At 43.0% G+C, this 20,097-nt stretch overlaps 1 protein-coding gene across 1 annotated transcript in view; it reads left to right on the top strand.

The window, feature by feature from the left end:
* Positions 1 to 20,097, top strand: part of CPXM2 (carboxypeptidase X, M14 family member 2) — a 171,949-nt gene that overhangs the window by 118,166 nt on the left and 33,686 nt on the right. Inside the window, exons 11-12 of the mRNA XM_029080238.2 lie at positions 5,808 to 6,105; positions 14,681 to 14,820. Of these exons, the coding sequence (XP_028936071.1) occupies positions 5,808 to 6,105; positions 14,681 to 14,820 (438 nt within the window). The remainder of the gene's footprint in view (positions 1 to 5,807; positions 6,106 to 14,680; positions 14,821 to 20,097) is intronic.

The following is a 20,097-nucleotide window of genomic DNA, read 5'->3' as shown; positions in this document are numbered from 1 at the left end:
GTCATTCATGATACTTATTTAACATAGACTATGTGCAGAACATTGAACTAAGCACTTGGGGCAATACAACAAAAGAAAAATACATGCTTGCTGCCTGGAAGGAAGTTACAATTTCCTGAAAATCCATAAAACACTTGAATGTAGTAGTATTCCCACAGAAATCTTCCAGTAAAGATGGGTGGGAACCTAGTGCTTAGACATCTGCACAAGCTCTTTCTCACCATACAAAAGAGTGAGGAAATGTAATAGGATTTCAAAGATGCCATCACACTCTTCATCTCCAGGAATGAGTGAAAGAGAGCTCACTGGAAACTACCAGGGTACCTTACTGTTTTCCATTGTCAGTAATATTCTAGGAAGAATCCTCTGAACAAGCATGGTTAACTGTGTACTTACAGAGAAACAGCATGGCTCAGTTAAAAGAGCCCGGGCTTGGGAGTCAGGGGTCATGGGTTCAAATGCTGGCTCAGCCACTTGTCAGCTGTGTGACTTTGGGCAAGACACTTAACTTTTCTGGGCCTCAGTTACCCCATCTGTAAAATGGGGATGAAGACGATAAGCCTCACGTGGGACAACCTGATCACCTTGTATCCTCCCCAGCACTTAGAACAGTGTTTTGCATATAGTAAGCGCTTAACAAATGCCATCATTATTATTAACCCAAAATACAATGTGGCTTCAGAGCAAAATGCAAGTGCAGGTATGCAATGACCAATGCATCAGAAGTGCAGAGAGATGCACTAATGACATGAAGGCTGTCATTTTCAAGGACCTTACAGAAGGTTTTAACAAAATCAGTTAAATCTGGAAATTAATAGGTCGAGTTTGGCTCCGTTGGTCATCAAGTGCAATATCAAAGTGATGGTCTATAAAACTGCTGTGATATTCAAACTTTTAAGTGCCTGCAAGATCAATAAGGTCTTAAGATTCCATTCTTCACCAACATTCAAGTAGTGCTCATGGCAGCAAAGTTTCACAAGCCAGAACACCTGGGAGGAATGCATGATACTTGGACTTCCAGGGAGCTGCTGCATAGTGACCTGAAAGCGAGCAAGTGCAGACAGGGAAGAAAATGCAGCTATTTGGTAGACAGTGAAGCACAGTCTCAAACATAATACATCATGGAGCACCCTTTCCCTCCCCTCATGCACCGGAACAGCTCCCAGGAATCCACTGTCTGTGCTATGTTCTCGGCCGACATCAGCCTGCAGCTGCCAGACCCAGAAGCCTCGTGGAATGTATTTTCTCAACTTTTAAAGAATGTTCAGGAGTTGCTCTTTCAAAGGACCAGGAACTGGAAACTTCTGTCTCTTGGGACTAGGGACTGAATGCTACAGGTCTTCACCATGATCTCCCCCAGCCCATCATTCTTTCACCACATCCTGTCCTCTCACCACCACCCCAAAACTCCCATCCCCAGAACCGTGCCCTGTCCTTTTACTCCCACCCAACTCATCCTCACCCCATCCATCAACACCTCTCCACCTCGCTCCCCTACAACCTCACCTCTAAGCTGCCAGTGAGACCCTGATCCATCTTGGACAAACTCATCAAGAAATCATCACAGAGTGGTAGTTATTGTATGCTTACTCTGCAGAGCACTATACAATGTGCTTGTCACCTCTACTTTAGCTTGTCCAGAACTGAACTCCTCATCTTTCTCCCAAACCCTCTCTTCTCCCACTTGCTTTCTCATCACTGTTGACACCATTATCCTCCCCATCTCTTAAGTCCACAACCTTAGCATTATCACTGACTTATCTCTTGCTCTCTTTCAACCCTATTTTTAGTCTCACCAAATCCTGTCAGTTCTTTCTTCACAGCAATTCCAGAATCCACCCCTTCCTCTCCATCCCAAGTGCTGGTCCAAGCACTTATCATATCATTATTCTACTTCTGCATCAGCCTCCCCACAGACCACCTTACCTCCCATCCAGATTTCACTCTGTTCAATTTTCTGGATCAATTTTCTCAAGCAGCATTTTGCATATGTCTTTCCACTCCTCAAAAATTCTAATGTTTGTCCATCCCTCTCTACATCAAGTAGAAATTCCTGGCCCTTGGCTTCAAGGCACTCAATCAGCTCTCTCCCCTCCTTATCCCCACTGCTCTTCCACTACGTTCTCTCTTGCATACTTTGTTCCTCTCAAGTCCACCTACTCATTGTGCCTCATTCATGTCTTTCTCACTTCTGACATCTTACTCATGCTCTCCTCTCTCCTGGAATTCCCTCCCACTTCACATCCAACAAACCATTAATCTCCTTGCCTTCAGGGAGATCTCCCCCCAAGTAACCACCAATCAATCAATCCGTGGTACTAATTAGCACTTACTGCATGCAAAGCACTGCATTAAGCATTTAGCAGAGTACAATGCAACCACATTTTTTAAAAGGTATTTGTTAAGGACTTACTGTGTGCAGGCAACAGGTAATCAAGTTGGGCATGTGGTTTACAGATCTCCATGTTGCAGATGAGGTAACTGAGGCACAGAGAAGTTAAGTGACTTGCCCAAGGTCCACAGCAAAAAGTGGCAGAGTTAGGACTAGAACCTAGGTCCTTCTGATTCCCAGGCCAGTGCTCTATCCCCAGGACACCCTGCCTTCCACTTTATATCCCCCAACTGCCATTTCAGCTGTTCTGTGCCACCAAAGCACTCAAGGATTCTGTCTCCTAGTTTTATTGTATTGTACTCTGCCAAGCACTTAGTACAGTACTCTGAACGTGGGCACTCAGTAAATACCCTTCATTCATTGTCATCAGCCCAGTTCTCGTGCATATAGCTTAGACACTCTATTACTTCCCCTATTCATAATTTATCCAAGGTGCTGGCTTCCCAAGTAGACTGTATTTATTGTTGGCAGGGATTGGGTCTTTTTACTTCTTTGTACTCTCCCAAAGGTTTGGTACAATGCTCCACACAGAATAAACACTCAAATATTATTGATTATCATGCTATAGCAGTCAGTTGAGAGACAACAATAAGAGATATAATAACCTGATGTAGAGTAATCAAAAGTGAAATTCCTTATACAAAGTTTGTGAGATTATTGGGATTTTAAGTGATAGGTTTGAAAAGACCTTCAGCCACAGCAACTGCGTTTTGTGGGCAGGGAATGTCTGCTAATTCTGTTGTTTTGTACTCACCCAAGCACTTAGTATAGTGTTCTGCACATAGTAAATGCTCAATAAATACCATTGATTGATTGATTTACTTATTTATCATGTGGGCTTTTCAGTCCCATTAACACACACCAATAAGCTCATACCATCAGTAATTTCATCTTTGAAAACTAAATTTCAAATGCTGTGATGAAGGTGGAAAAGTGGGAAATTCAGGTAAGTGTCATAAATATATGACATATGGTATATAGAAAAGCAGGTAGTCTGCTGCCTTGGGACACAATTGGTTCCTGAAAACCACATTTGGAGTTGTAAATCAGGAACCAAATTGTTTAGCTGAACTCTCTCCTGCTACAATTCACACTGATGCTTCTCTGTTGGCCATGGTGGTGGGGGAGTGGGGTTTGAGTTCAGCAGGTTAATGGCCTCCAGGAGCCCAGCATCCCTGCATGGGAGATGTCCCTCAGTGTTCTCTAACTCCAAGCTATGGATCCCAATGACCCTAATCAGCAGTCACATTTGGTGTGTGGCTGGGACCCTTTTAGCACAGCTTTTTCATGCTTTATGGAGAAACAGGATTGATGTCACAGATTGAGATCATTTATCTGGTTCAGAAGGATTATAGTGAGGGCATTTGCTAAGTGCTTATTATGTGACAAAAAAAACACATCTAGAGTTGAAATGTTGTAAACCGGAAACCACTTTTCTCAGGGGAACAATTTTATAAATGGGGGATTAGTTCCTGAAACAAGGTCAAAACCCTCCTTTCCCACTTTCCAGTACAGCTTTCCCCTGTGGTATTTCTTTCCATAATCTCAAAACTAGGACCATAAAGGGAGCTAATGTTGTATAGTCAAAGCAAGTGTGTTATAAAGCTGAATCAGTGTGCAAATATACAAACCTTGTAAGTACCATTTATCTTCATTCAAAACATCTTAAATCAAGGGCTAAAATCATAGTTGTATTTTGGATTAGCAAAATCTGTCTTGACAGAGATTTTGTCACTGTCTGAGTGTGATCGAGAAGACCCATGTGTGATTAGCACTCCCCACATCATGTGCTTTAAAGGTTACCGACTGGACTGTCAGTATTATGTTTTCTTTCTGTTGGTGTCATGCTATCTCTAAAGTGTCTTTTCTGACCTGATTATCTTGGATCTACCCCATTGCTAAGTGCAGCACATAGTAAGGACTTAATGAGTACCACTGTTATAATTCTGAGACAGTCATTCCATTTCTGATTGCTGCATAGCAAGCTGCCCTGTCTTCTGAAGCTTCTCCCAAATGTACATAGCATTTGTTGTTTTGCTGCATTACTTCATAATGGTGGAAACAGTCTGTTGTGCATTGCACCTGAGTGACTGTGAGTAATAATACTAATTCTACCAATTGTGTTTTAGTGTACTCTCCCAAGCAGTGTGCTTTGCACACTGTAAGCACTCAATAAATATGGTTGATTGTGGTATATGTTAAGTGTTTGGGTAGATACAAAATAATCAGGTCCCACATGGGACCACCCAGGTACTACAATCTAAGAAGGAGGGAGAACAGGTATTGAATATCCATTGTACAGTTGAGTAAACTAAGTCATGGAGAAGCAGCATGGCCTAGTGAGAAGCAGTGTGGCCTAGTAGAAAGAACATGGGCCTGGGAGTCACAAGGACCTGGCTTCTATTCCTGGCTCTGCCACCTGTCAGCTGATTGACCATGGGCAAATCACTTAATTTCTTGGTGCCTCAGTTACTTGACCTGTAAAATGGGGATTAAGATTCTGAGCTCCTTGTGGGACATGGACTGTGTCCAGCCTGATTACCTTGTATCTACCCCATCATTTAGAACAGTGTTTGGCACATAATAACTTGCCCAAGGTCACAGAGCATACAAAAGGCAGAATTGGGGTTAGAGCCTAGGTCCTTCTGACTCCCAAGCCCATGATCTAACTACTAGGCCCTGCGGCTTTCTATTAGGCCATGCTGCTTCACATACTGCCCTAGAGGTTGAATGTTGTGATAGTAATAAGTCCAGGTCCAGATCTCCCATTTACAAAGAAAATTGAACACTACAATTTCCTATAAGCCTTCTGTTTGTCTGTATCTTGATGCCTTTTTGATGCTACAGTCTCTCAGCCATCAAAAAGACACACCAGCCTTCTTTAATTCAATCTTTTACTTTCTTTTTTACCCTTGCCTCCCTGGGCAAAATGTTACCCAGATAACAGAATCCAGTCACATGCTTCATCTCAGTACCACTGTGTTGATGTTAGATTGTATAAGAGTACCTTACCTCAGTCTATTTCAGACAATTCAGTAGATAGTGCTTCATTGATTCTGCATGTCTCGTGCATATGCTACCAACACTTAGTCATCTGAACATAGGAGCCGTAATATGAGTGATTCCAATACCTTGAGTTGAACTTCTCCAGGGATCAGAACCATATTCTGACACCAGCTTCCAGCTCCCTTGTTATATCCTTGAGCATGGTTGCAAAGAATAGGTTGAACAGGACTTGATCTAGCTGTGCTAGACAAATATGTGTATTTTTGTGTACACACATATCATATATACTTTCACTAGATTGGTGTTCCCCACCTGTTTCTCTTCCAATGAAGAAAACTGGATGTCATTTATGGACAGATGCAAGAAATGAGTCAATGTAATTAAAGAACGCATCTCCTTCTGCTTCCAGGTTGCTGTTGAAACCAGAGCAATAATTGCATGGATGGAAAAAATTCCATTTGTTCTAGGTGGGAATTTACAAGGAGGAGAATTGGTGGTGGCATATCCATATGATATGGTTCGATCAATGTGGAAAACCCAAGAACATACCCCTACCCCTGATGATCATGTCTTCCGCTGGCTGGCCTACTCATATGCCTCTACTCATCGACTAATGACTGATGCGAGGAGGAGAGTGTGCCACACAGAGGATTTTCAAAAGGAGGATGGCACTGTTAATGGGGCCTCATGGCACACAGTTGCAGGAAGTGAGTACTATGTGGCTTCCTTCTGAAAATTCTAATCATTATCTTCAATATATATAAAGCATTTTGGTTAAGTGCGATTATGCTAAAAATATTCACTGGAGTCTCCGAGTTACCCCTTTACTTGGATAATAATTTAGTATTCCACTTCAGATTAAGGACTAATTTTTAAGGATCATTAAGTGTGGTGAAATTCCATTAGTTCAGAAATTTGCATTAATGTCTCAAGTCCTAGCACCCCAATTTCCTGGTACTGCTCCCCCTATCACGAGGCTAAAGGAGTTGTCTATAAACAGATACTCTCAACAACATAAATATAGTGATTTCCACAATAATTTCAAAAGATATAATTTACTACACAGATTTAGCCTAATTATCATTTGTCTATTTCAGAATTTTCTTTAGACCCAGTTGGACATTTTGTTTCATCATGTCACAGGAACCAAGAATTGTTTCCATGGTTAAATTGTAGGTGTGACCAGGGTTTTAATGAGAAACAGTGATCATAAATAATTTGCTAATGCTAAAATTTTTCCTAATCTTTTTTGTGAATATACCCATGCCTGCTTGTTCACAATTCAATTTATAGTGACAAAAGGGAGAGTAATTACAGCATTAAATTTCACATAATAGAACCCCAATTTTAGCATTATGACCTCCATATTTAAAAAAAAAACCATATTTTAAAAATTTCTTGCTTTTGATCATGTCCTGAGAAATTACAATTTTTCAACTCTGCTTTTTTCATTCTGTACGGTCACAGAAAGCATAGTTTGAAACATATCGATCACCAAGAATCTATCAGTAATTTTAAAACCTTACACATATGGCTAAAAATCTGCATCTAGTTGATTGATTCAAAATTAAATTAGAGCAGCATGGTGAATTGAGCCCTCACTGACAAATTCACCAAATCAATGATGGCATTCTTTAAAGGCTTCAGAATAACTTCTGTGCAGTGCTTGATGTTTTTAATAATTGTTCTTGGGATTTTTAAAATTGAGTTAGTTTCACGGGTCTAGAATAGTTAAAATCTCTTTATGTACTTACTTCTGGTATAATGAGATACGTACAATTGTTTCATGGGAGAATGTGATGGACTGAAGACACTAGAACAGAGGAAATCACCCTATCATGCAAGTTCCTTGGAATCTCCAAAAAATCAGACTTTCCAGACCTATCTGAATTGGAAGGTCACTTTCATGCTTGCAATTTCAGGCATGCTGAGTGCTAATGATATAAGTGCTAGGTCTGCTGTTGAATGGATGTGACCTAAGCAGGAGAAGCTTAATCAAGGAATGCCTCCTGGAGGAATGGTTTTTCAGGAGGGTTTGGAAGATGGAGATTTGTAGTGGGGAAGTAGTTCCAGGCAGGTTGAAAAAGCAAGGGCAAAAGCAAGAGATCTTAGATGGAGAAGTTGAAAATGCAGTACAGTGAGATGGTGAGCTATTTGTGGAACCTATCCACTCATTTACTGTATGACAGTAACTCTAAAAGCCACTTGTAGAAGGATTTGGAGCCCCATGAAATGTTCCAGGGGGTCTAAAACTCTCTGACTTTCCTTTCCAAGATTTGGGTCAGATTGCCACCTTCCCTTTGTTTCGTATCAGCACCAAAGAAGTCATGTGGAGTCCAGCTAACCAGTCCAGCAAGGACTGGTTGCTGGAGCTCGGAGAAGATATTCCCTAAATCTTCTGCTCTGCCCTACTGTGGCATATATCCATCATATACTCATTCTGGGTCTGGCCACATAGACTTGGGTAAGGAAATAAACTGGTAGTTAGTAGTTTAAGAAACTTAAGGGTAGCATCCTTTATTTAGATAACAACTACAAACCAAGTCCAAATTCAAAACGCATTTCCCCAAAACTCTACCCAAAGTTTTAACCTCTCTCCAAACCCTTCCCTTTTGCTATAAATAGTACTCCTTTGGCCTGCTCTATCCACAGGTCTTCTTGCCTGTTCTTCTTGCTGAACATATCCTCCTAGAACTCCTGCTTCTCCAAACTGCTCCCTGGATTCTCCCCTCAGTTTTCCCCTCAGAGCATCTATACTCAGCCCAAACGTGTTGTCCTGAGCCATCTCAAAAAATCTGTGGGACTTCTTCCCCCAGCGATTAGCCTTCCTCCCATTGCCCAGCCTCCCCTCTGATTGGCTGTGACCCAGGTAAAGCCATCAAACAAGTGATTAGGAACTATGTAGACCAAACTATGCTCTGAGAGGTATCGAGCAAGATATTCAAGAAATTCCAGAAACTTCAGAATTTCTTTTCCTGGCTAGCCTTACCTGGCAGTCACAGTTGATGGAGCACCTTACAACTAATGGTTATGAATTTCTGCTTTATGTGGGAAGGGTGAATAACTATTGTTGAGGAGTCAAGAGACGTGTCCTGCTTGATGTTTTTAGAAAACTTATCTGGGCAGCACAGAGAAGTATTGAAAGATGGGGCAAGAGGCTGCAGACATTAAGACCAATGAGGAAAATGATAATCTAAGTGACCCTTAGGCAAGTCACTTCACGTCTCTTTGCCTCAGCTTTGAGAAAGCAGCATGGTTTAATGAAAATAATATGGGCTTGGAGTCTAGGGACCTGGGTTTTAGTTCAGCTTTGTCACATGCCTCCTGGGTGGCCTTGGGCAAGTCACTTAACTTGTCTAGGCCTCAGTTTCCTTAACTGAAAAATGTGGTAAGATAGCTGTTCTCCTTTCCCCTTACACTCGGAGCTCCACGTAGGGCAGGGTCTTTGTCCTATTTTCTTATACTGAATCTACCGCAGTGAGTAGTTCAGTGCTTTGCATATAAATGCTTAACACTTTTGTAATGATGATTGCCTGAACCAAGTTGGTAACCAATTGGATGGAAAAGAAGCTGTGGATCTGGGAAATGCTGAGGAGGCTTTGGTAAGTGGGGAAAGACAGTGAGAAGCTAAGACTGCTATCTTTTGTGATAGGCAGGATGGTGAGGTTGTCGAATGCAATTGAATGGTTTAGAAGAGAAGATGTGTTCAAATTTGGATGTGTTTGAGAGGACGGCTAGCCATCTGGAGACATCTTAGAAGCAAGAGGAAATGTGAGAATGTAGAGCAGATGAATGGCCAGATCTAGTGAAATCATATGAGATGGATTCACAGATAATTTACCTGGGTAACCTCAGGCACTAATGCGAAAGCATTCCTGCCGGAAGGGTGAAGGCTGAATACTTCGGTGTTAGCTTTTGAAACGTTGACAGCTCAGGGTGGGGAAACTCTTGGCCTTTTAGGTAGTAAGAAGCCAGGCACAGGGCATATCAGCTGTTGGGGGTGGGTGCTTTAGACCATAACACCCCCACCTATTTTTTTTGCTGGTCTTCATATGGGCAGCATAAAATCTGTCACCCGTGGTAATAGTGGTCCTTTATTCTCTGTGTTCACAGTGCCTAGAACATCACAGAGACTAATGAACTGATGTTTCTAATTTCTCATTTCCTTCCTTCCTTTCTTTTACTTGGACATCCATTAATAATAAGCCAAAAAGTGGTAACAGAGAGTTTTTATAAAACATTTTAAATGAATGAAAATCCAATTTAAACTGAAAAAGATACACTTTAAAACGCACCTCTTCTGTAGGTAATGCAAGTGATAGACACAACATTTTGGTTCAATATTTATAATATTATAAATTATCTTTCCCACAGTAAACTACTGTGATTAAACCCTAATCTCCTTATTTTTACTTTGAGCTTTGTGATTTCCATCAATTTCACCCAAATACTATCCCTAAGAGCCTCGTACTATCCCTTAGCTGATGCTAAATCCTTACCGACGATTATCTAGGTTACATTACATCTCCATTTCAATGTAAACATTCAGGAAATGACTTCTGAATTTATCTTCAAACTGCTTGTCAGACAGTAGAAAAGTTATTAAGCAAATGACATCAGTGAATAGCTTCAGAAAAGTGAAAGTAACATGTTCAGACATTCATCGTCACATTGTGGCTTGCCGATTCTACTTTGCTTTGTCAGTGGAAGTACTTATGATACTGAATTACTCTCAAATATAATTATGTTATCAATCTCTTTATAATCTTAAACATAGGACCTTTCTTACTAAAAGATGAGGTTTTATGGTGGGTTTGCAAATAGATTTTATTATTGTCCTTTTATAATTCCTCCCATTGTTCATGTAAGGAAAGATATTATTTTCATTTTCACTTGAGCAATTAGATGAGAATGTCTATAATGTAGATTACAGCTATAAATTAGCTGACATCCAAACTACAGTTTTCTAAAGGGTATTCAAAGGTAACTTTTTTATGGTATTTGTTAAATGCTTACTTTGTTTCGAGCACTGTTGTGTCAAGCATTGGGGTAAATTCACATTAATCATGTTGGACAGAGTCCCTGTCCCTCATGGGGCTCACAGTCTAAGTAGGGAGAACCAGTATTTAATCCCCATTTTACAGTTGAGGAAACCAAGGTCCAGAGAAGTTGTGTTGAGACTTGCCCATCATCACACATCAAGCAATTGACAGATCTGGGATTAGAACTCAGGTCATAGACTTGGGAAACAGATGTTCTTTCCACCAGACCATGTTGCTTCCCTCCAAACCCTTGCACTTCCCTGCAAATGAGTCTCTAATAAAACATCACTCCACTGGCCTTCCTGGCAAGTCTCCTTACTAAGCCCAACATCAGTTGACAATGCCAGCCTATTGAGCCCTACCTTTGATAGTTTCTTAAGCTTCTTCAGATGGAAACTGAATTATGTGCCAGAATGCCCCCTGAACCCAATGTCCTCAGGATTTTTTCACCCAGTAGTTGGCCCTTCCTCCTCTCCAAATCCAACCCTATGAATGACGGTGCCATCAAGGCACCCATGTAGACCAACCCTCAGAAGGGAGTTTCCAGGCATGAGCAACTACCTTTTCAAGAACTTCTGAGTTACACAGTTTGATTGCTAGGTTTTTGTAAGTTCATTCAATTGTATTTATTGAGCTCTTACTGAGTGGAGAGTACTGTACTAAGCTCTTGAAAAGTACAATTCATCAACAAATAGGGACAAGCCCTACCCAACAATGGGCTCACAGTCTAGAAGTGGGGAGACAAACATCAAAACAGGTAAACAGGCATCAATAGTGTCAATATAAATAAATAAGTAAATATCATTAATAAAACATCATTAATAAAATAAATAGAATAATAAAGATGTATATATATACACAGGTGCTGTGGTGCAGGGAAGGGGTTAGAGCAGAAGGAGGGAGTCAGGGTGATGGGGAGGGGAGGAGGAGAAGACGAAAAGGGGGCTCAGTATGGGAAGCCCTCCTGGAGGAGGTGAGCTTTCAGTAGGGCTTTGAAGAGGGGAATTGTGTTAGTTTGGCAGATGTGAGGGTGGAGGGCATTCCAGGCCAGTGGTAGGACATGATCCAGGGGTCAACAGAGGATCAGGCGAGAACGAGGCACAGGGAGGAGGTTAGCATCTGAGGAGCAGAGTGTGCAGACTGAGCTGTAGAAGGAGAGAAGGAAGGTGAGGTAGGAGGGGGCAAGGTGATGGAGAGCTTTGAAGCCAATAGTGAGGAGTTTTTGCTTCATGTGAAGGTTGATAGGCAATCACTGGAGATTTTGAGATAGCGGGTGACATGCCCAGAGCATTTCTGTAGAAAGATAATCCGGGCATCAGAGTGACTTAAGTGGGGAGAGAAATGAGGTTGGGAGATCAGAAAGGATGCTGATGCAGTAATCCAGTCGGGATATGATGAGTGACTGTAATAACAAGGTAGTGGTTTGGATGGAGAGGAAAGGGTGGATCTTGACAATGTTGTGAAGGTGAGACTGGCAGGTTTTGGTGACGGATTGGATGTGTGGGATGAATGAGAGAGTGGAGACAAGGATGACCCCAAGGTTGCGGGTTTGTGAGACGGGAAGGATGGTAGTGCCATCCACAGTGACAAGAAAGTGAGGGAGAGGACAGGGTTTGGGAGGGAACATAAGGAGCTCTGTCTTGGACATGTTGAGTTTTAGGTGGCAGGAGGATATCCATGTGGAGATGTCCTGAATGCAGGAGGAGATGTGAGCCTGTAGGGAGGGAGAAAGAACAGGGGAGGAGATATATATTTGGGTATCATATGCATAGAGATGATACTTGAAGCCATGCGAGTGAATGAGTTCACCAAGGAAGTGAGTATAAATGAAGAACAGAAGGGAACCAAGAAACTGTCCCTTGAGGAACCCCTACAGTAAGGGGATGGGATGGGGAGGAGGAGTCTGCGAAGGAGATTGAGAATGAATGGCCAGAGAGATAAGAGGAGAACCAGGAGAGGACAGAGTCAGTGAAGCCAAGGTTGGATAACGTGTTGAGGAGAAGGGGATGGTCGACTATCAAAGGCAGCTGAGCGGTCGAGGAGGATTAGGATAGAGTAGAAGCCAGTGGATTTGGCAAGGAGGAGGTCATTGGTGACCTTTGAGAGGGTGGTTTCAGTGGAGTGGAGGGGACGGAAGCCAGATTGGAGGGAGTCCAGGAGAGAGTTGGTAGGGGAGGAATTTGAGGCAGCAAGTGAAAGCGACTCGCTCCAGGAGTTTGGAAAGGAAGGGTAGGAGGGAGATGGGGTGATAACTGGAGGGGGCTGTAGGGTCAAGGGAGGGCTTTTTTATGATGGGGGAGGCATGGGCATGTTTGAAGGCAGAGGGGAAGAAGCCTTTGGAGCGTGAACAGTTGAAGATGAAAGCTAAGGAGGGGAAGAGGAAAGTGGTGAGAGTTGTTATAAGGTTAGAGGGAATGGGGTCATAAGCACAAGTGGAGTGGGTGGCACTTAGAAGGAGGGAGGAAATCTCCTCTGAAGATTCTGCTGGGAAGAATGGGAAAGTAGAGGAGGGGTTTAGGGGTGGAGGAAGAGAAGGAGAAGAGGTGACTTTGGGTAGCTCAGACCTGATGAAGTTAATTTTCCTAATGAAGTAGGTAGCCAGATCACTGGGGGTGAGGGAAGGAGGAGGGGGAGGAACAGGGGGCCTGAGGTGGAAGTTAAATATTTGGAACAGCTGAGGTGGGTGATGGGCATGAGTGGAAGTAAGGGAAGAGAAATAGTTTTGTCTGGCAGAAGAGAAGGCAGAGTTAAGGCAAGAAAGGATAAATTTATAGTGAACAAGTTTGGCCTGGTGTTTAGACTTCCAACAGCAGCGTTCAGCAGCTCGAGCACAAGAGCGAAGGAGGTGAACAATTGCTGTGATCCAGGGCAGTGAGTTAGTTGTGCCAGAGCGAAGAAGGGATAGGGGAGAGAGAGAGTTGAGTTGAATAGAGAGGGTGGGGTTGAGAGCAGTAATCTGGTCATCATGAGTGGGTAGAGTCGGTAGGGAGGCTACGTGGGGTGTGATGTGCTGAGAGAGATGGATGGGGTCAAGAGAGCAGAGGTCTCTGTGGTGGAGTAAGTCTTTCTTAGGTGGCCTTCTAGGTTCTGCTTCCATCACCTCAGTTCTACACTGAGATTCTAACCGTTTCAGAACACTTTGCCTGCCCTACCTGCCCTTCTTAAACCCTCTCCTTCCTTCTTCAATTAAACTCCCAACAGAATGATTCCAAGTAGGGTAATAAAAATTAGAATTGATGAAAGCCTCAAATGCCAAGAAGAACATTTGGAGATGTTTTGCTTTATAGTAGGGATTGATGCTTAGACTGCTGGCAACAGTGAAAAATCATCTGAAAACCTACTTGTTCAAAAAAAAATCGAGTTCACTATTACATATTTTTGATAATTTAACTAAATAGTTGTCCAATATGTACTGGGAAAAAATTGGGGGCTGATTCCCATGAACAAGAAAAAGGAAAATTCAGAGCATGTTATGCCATGAAATTTCATGCCCCCTTCCCTAAAAATTCATGTAATGATTAGCAATGGTGTACAATACTGTTACTTAGAAATCTGAATGCCACAGATTTCTCATTTAAAGAACTTTAAACTTGACCGATATGATGTGGCTACTGAACTGCTCTTGATTAAACAAAGTTATTTGAAAGAATGATGCAGATGTCTTAAGCGTACCACTATAAATGCAATTCTTAAATTAAGCTATTCTGTTTCTTTTTTCTACTTATTTTGTTTTTGCTTGCATGAAATAGTTGATTTTGCTTAACACTATTTAACTTGTTACCCTTCATTTTATTCTTTTGTTGATATTTTACTGTATGCCAGACACTGTACTAAGTGTTAAGGTAGATATAAGCTAATCAGGTTGGATACAGTCCATGTCTCCCATGGACCTCACAGTATTAATCCCTATTTTACAGATGAGGTAATTTAGGCACCCAGAAGTTAAGGTACTTGCCCAAGGTCATGCAGCAGGAAAGTGGCAGAACCAGGATTAGAACCCAGGTCCAGTGACTCATATGCCCAGGCTTCAATCACTGGGCCACATTGCTTCCCATTGTTTATTGCTCATAATTCCAGCAACCTTTAGATAACTGTAGATTACCTTTATTTTTCAAGTGTACTAATTACTCCCTCTACTTTTTCCATCTTGAAAATCAAACTGTTGAAAAGATGTATTCCTTGTTGAATTTAGATTGGGCAAGGGACGATTTGCTCAAATTATGTATGATTACATTAACAGGTATGAATGACTTCAGTTATCTTCATACGAACTGCTTTGATCTGTCAATATATGTGGGTTGTGATAAGTATCCTCATGAGAGCGATCTGCCTGAAGAATGGGAGAATAACCGAGAATCCCTGATAGTGTTCATGGAACAGGTATGAACTAAAACAATATCTTATGAATACAAATCATTTAGACAGTTTTTTAGGTAATGGGTTCTAATCCCGGATCCACCACTTGTCTGCTGTGTGATTTTAGGCAAGTCACTTCACTTCTCTGTGCCTCAGTTACCTCATCTGTAAAATGGGGATTAAGACTGTGAGCCCCACGTGGGACAACCTGATTACCTTGTATCTATCCCAGTGCTTAGAACAGTCCTTGGCACATAGCAGTTAACAAATACCATAATTATTATTATTTTAGCCTCATTGACTACTCCATCAGCACCCTCTTTAACTGCCTTGCCCCCTGTTAGTCCCTTCTCCAGTCCCTACTTCACTCTGCTGCCAGGATCATTTTTCTAAAAAAATTCAGTCATCTTCCCACTCCTCATAAACATAGAATGGTTGCCCATCTATTAATGAATCAAGCAGAAATTCCATACCATCAGCTTTAATCAATCAATCAGTCATTTTCATTGGTGCTTACTCTGTGCAGAGCACTGTACAAAGCAAGTGGGAAAGTACAGTATAACAGAGTTGGTAGATAGATACATTACCTGCCTACATCAAAGTTACGATCCAGAGGAGGAGACAAATATTAATATGAATAAATAAATGACAGATGTAAAATAAGTGCTCTGGGACTGAGAGGATTGAATAAAGGCTGCAAATCCAAGTGCAAGGTTGGTGCAGAAGGGAGTGGGAGAAGAGGAAATGAGGGCCTAGTCGGGGAAGACCTATTAGAGAAAATATGCCTTCAATAAGGCTTTGAAAGTGGGGAGAGTGATCGTCTGTTGGATATGAAGAGGGAGGACATTCCAGGGCAGAGGCATAATGTGGGCGAGAAATCAGTGGTGAGGTAAACAGACGAGATCAAGGTACAGTGAGTAGGTTGGCATTTGAGGAGTAAAGTGTGTGGGTGGGGATGTAGTAGAAAATCAGGGAGGTAAGGTAGGAGGGGGCAAGGTGATAGAGTGAATTAAAGTCTATGGTCTGGCATTTCTGTTTGATGCAGTGGTGGATGGGCAGCCATTGGAGGTTCTTGAGACTAGGGGAAACAGAATGAATGGATTTTTAGAAACACGATCTGGACAGCAGAGTGAAGTATGGACTAGAGTAGAAAGAAACTGGAGGCAGGAAGGTCAGCGAGGAGGCTGATGTAGTAATCAAGACAGGATAGGCTAAGTGTTTGGATTAATGTGGTAACAGTTTGAATGGAGAAGTAAGGGTGGATTTTAGCGATTTTACGAAGGTGGGAACTGACAGGATTTGGTGACAGATTGAATATGTGGGTTGAGTGAGAGAGATGCCAAAATCCACCCTTTCCTCTCCATCCAAACCGCTACCTTATTAGTACATTCACTCATCGTATCCTGACTGGATTACTGCATCAGTATCCTTTCTGATCTCCCAACTTCCTGTCTCTCCCCTCTTTCTACAGATAATCTTCAAAAATCACCCCCCTCCTCAAAAATCTCCAGTGGTTGCATATCAACCTTCATATCAAGCAAAAATTCCTCGCTATTGGCTTCAAAGCTGTCCATCACCTTGCCCCTCCTACCTCACCTCCCTTCTCTCCTTTTACAGCCCAGCCGGCACACTCCACTCCTCTGCTGCTAACCTCCTCACTGTGCCTTGTTATCACCTGTCCTGCCTTCGACCCCTAGTCCACGTCTTATCTCTGGCCTGGAATGCTCTCCCTCCTCACATCCGCCAAGCTGGCTCTCTTCCCCTCTTCAAAACCCTACTGAGAGCTCACCTGCTCCAAGAAGTCTTCCCAGACTGATCCCCCCTTTTCCTCTTCTCCTCCCCTCCCCATCTCCCCAACTCACTTCCTTTGCTCTACCCCCTGCCTCATAACACTTTTGTATATATGTACTTATTTATTATTCTATTTATTTTATTAATGATATGTATATATCTATAATTCTATTTACTTATATTGATGCTATTGATGTCTGTCTACTTCTTTTGTTTTGTTTTCTGTCTCCCCCCTTCTAGACTGTGAGCTCATTGCTGGGCAGGGATTGCCTGTATTTGTTGCCTAATTGTACTTTTCAAGCTCTTAGTACAATGCTTGCACACAGTTAGTGCTCAATAAATGTGATTGAATGAATGAATAATGCCAGGGTTATGGGCTTGTGAGCTGGGGAGGATGGAGATGCTGTCTACAGTGACAGGAAAGTCAGGAGAGGATAGAGTTTGTGGGTGGAAGATAATGAGTTCTCTTTTGGACATATTAAGTTTGAGCTGTTGGCAGGATATCCAAATAGAGATGTCCTGAAGGCAGGAAGAAATGCAAGACCGCAGAGAAGGAGAGATCAGGGCTGGAGGTGTAGATTTGAGGGTCATCCTTATAGAAAGCCATGGAAGCAAGTGAGTTATCCATGGGAGTGGATGTAGATGGAGGATGGAAATGGACCCAGAATGAAGCCTTGAGGGACACCCACAGTTAGGGGGTGGGAGACAGAGGAGGAGCCTGTGAAGCAGACTGAGAATGAAGGGCTAGAGAGATTGGAGGAAAACCAGGCTGGACATTGTCAGTGAAGCCGAGGTTGGATAATGTTTCCAACCTCGGATTCACTAACTCAGTTCTCTCCTGGTTCTCCTACTATCTCTCTGGCCTCTCATTCTCAGTCTCTTTCATGGCCTCCTCCTCTGCCTCCCATCCCGTAACTGTGGGTGTCCCTCAAGGTTCAAATCTGGGTCCCCTTTTGTTAATCCATCTACACTCACTCCTTTGGAAAACTGATTCGCTCACATGGCTTCAACTATCACCTCTGTGCCGATGATATCAAATCTACATCTCCAGCCCTGATCTCGCTCCCTCTCTCCAGTCTCCCATTTCCTTCTGTCTTCAAGATATCTCTACTTGCATATCCTCCGATCATCTCAAACTTAACATGTCAAAAAGAGATCTCCTTATCTTCTCACTCAAGCCCTGCTCTCCCACCTACTTTCCCATCACTGTTGACGGCACCACCAACATTCTTGTCTCACAAGCCCTTAACCTTGTCATTGTCCTTGATTCCTCTCTCTCGTTCCCAGACTAAGCCCGCATTTTCCTCAGCTCCCCCTCCCTTCTGCATCATTTCAACTCGCTCCCTTTGCCCATCCCCCTCTGTCCCCGCCCCACAACACTTATGTATATATGTATATATCTATAATTCTATTTATTTATATTGATGCTTGTTTACTTGTTTTGATTTCTGTCTCCCCCCTTCTAGACTGTAAACCTGGTGTGGGCAGGGTTTGTCTCTATTGCTGAATTGTACTTTCCAAGTGCTTAGTACAGTGCTCTGCAGACATTAGCGCTCATTAAATATGATTGAATGAATGAATGAATAAATGAAAGTTCCACTAACATATTCAGGCCATCACTACATCCTGTCAGTTCTACCTTCAAACATCACCCAAATCTGCCCCTTCCTCTCTGTCCAAACTACTCCAACATTAATGCAAGCATTTATCCCATCCCACCTTGATTGTCTTATCAGCCTCTTTGCTGACCTCCCTGCCTCCTGTCTCTCCCCACTTCTGTCCACACTCCATTCTGCAGCTCGAATCATTTTCCCTCAGAAAAGTTCAGACCACGTTTCCCCACTCCTCAAAAACTTCAGTGGTTGCCCATCCACCTCCTCATCAAACAAAAACTCCTCACCATTGGCTTTAAAGCACTTAATCACCTTGCCCTCTCCTACCTCACCTCGCTACTCTCCTACTAAAACCCAGCCCACACACTTCTTTCCTCGAATGCTAACCTCCTCACTGTACCTCATTTTCATCTATCTCTCTGCCGACCTCGTGCCCACATCCTACCTCTGGCCTGGAACGCCATCATATCATCAGATATCCTCATATCAGATAGGTAATTGCTCTCCCCACTTCAAAACCTTAATGAAGGCACATCTTCAAGAAACCTCCCCTGACTAATCCCTCCTCTCCTCTTCTCCCACCTCCTTCTGTGCCGTTCTTACTTGCTCCTTCATTCATCCTCTCCCACCCCCACAATGCATATGTATATCTCTGTATATATATGTAATTTATTTCTTTACTATTTATTTATATTAATATCTGTCTCCCCCTCTAGATTGTGAGCTTGTTGTGGGCGGGAATAAGTCTGTTTGTTGTTACACTGTACTCTCCCAAGTGCTTAGCACAGTGATTTGCACACAGTAAGCACTCAATAAATATGATTGAATGAATGAATGAATGAAAGAAGGGAGTGTGATTTGCACACAGTAAGCACTCAATAAATATGATTGAATGAATGAATGAAAGAAGGGAGTGGTCAACAATGTCGAAGGAAGCTGAGAAATTGAGGAGAATTAGGGTGGAGTAGAGACTGTTGCATTTGGCAAGAAGGAGGTCATTTGTGACCTTTAAGAGGGTGGTTACTGTGGAGTGAAGGGAGCGGAAGCCAGATTGGAGGGGGGTCAAGGAGAGAACTGCAGGACCAGAATTGGAGACAGTGGGTGTAGACAACTATCTCAAGTTTAGAGAAGACTGGTAGGAGGGAGATGGGATGATAACTGGAGGGAGCTGGGGGGTTAAGGAAGGGTTTTTTAAAGAATAGGGGAAACATGAGCAAATTTGAAAGCAGTGGGGGTGAAAAAGCCATTGGAGAGGGAACAATTGAAGATGGCAGTCAAGGAGGAAAGAAGGGAGGGGGCAAGTGCTTTCATAAGGTGGTGTTGGAATGGGGTCGGATCCTCAGGTGGAGGGGGTGGATTTTAAGAAAAGGTAGGCAGTCTCTTGACATACTGCTGGGGAAATATGGGAGAATTAAAGAAAGGGCAGGAGGAGGGAGGAACTGGAGAGGAGCAGGGGAGATTTTAGGTAGATCACGCCTGATGGTTTCAATTTTCTCAATAAAGTACATGGCAAGTTTTGGAGGAGGTGGGGAGATGAGGGTTTGAGGAGGGAGTTAAAGTCCTGGCTAGCTCTTTGGTTGCCGATTGCCAACTCATCTACACCGGGACCTCCGCTCCCTTGGAGCTGCGCCTTGGACCATCCGTCCCTTTCTTCCTGGCTTGATCTGCCACCACGTGGACTCGGGATCTCCGCTCCCTTGGAGCAGAGCCTTGGACCGCCAGTCCCCTTATTCCCGGCTGAATCCGTTGCCACGTGGACTCGGGATATCCGCTCCCTTGGAGCTGTGCCTTGGACCACCCATCCCTTATTCCCGGCTGGATCTGCCGCCACGTGGGCTCGGGATCTTCGCTCCCTTGGAGCTGTGCCTTGGACCGCCAGTCCCCTTCTTCCCAGCTG

Source organism: Ornithorhynchus anatinus, chromosome 16 (assembly GCF_004115215.2).
Source record: "Ornithorhynchus anatinus isolate Pmale09 chromosome 16, mOrnAna1.pri.v4, whole genome shotgun sequence".
Taxonomy (NCBI): Eukaryota; Metazoa; Chordata; class Mammalia; order Monotremata; family Ornithorhynchidae; genus Ornithorhynchus; species Ornithorhynchus anatinus.
This window is presented reverse-complemented; position numbering and strand designations above follow the sequence as displayed.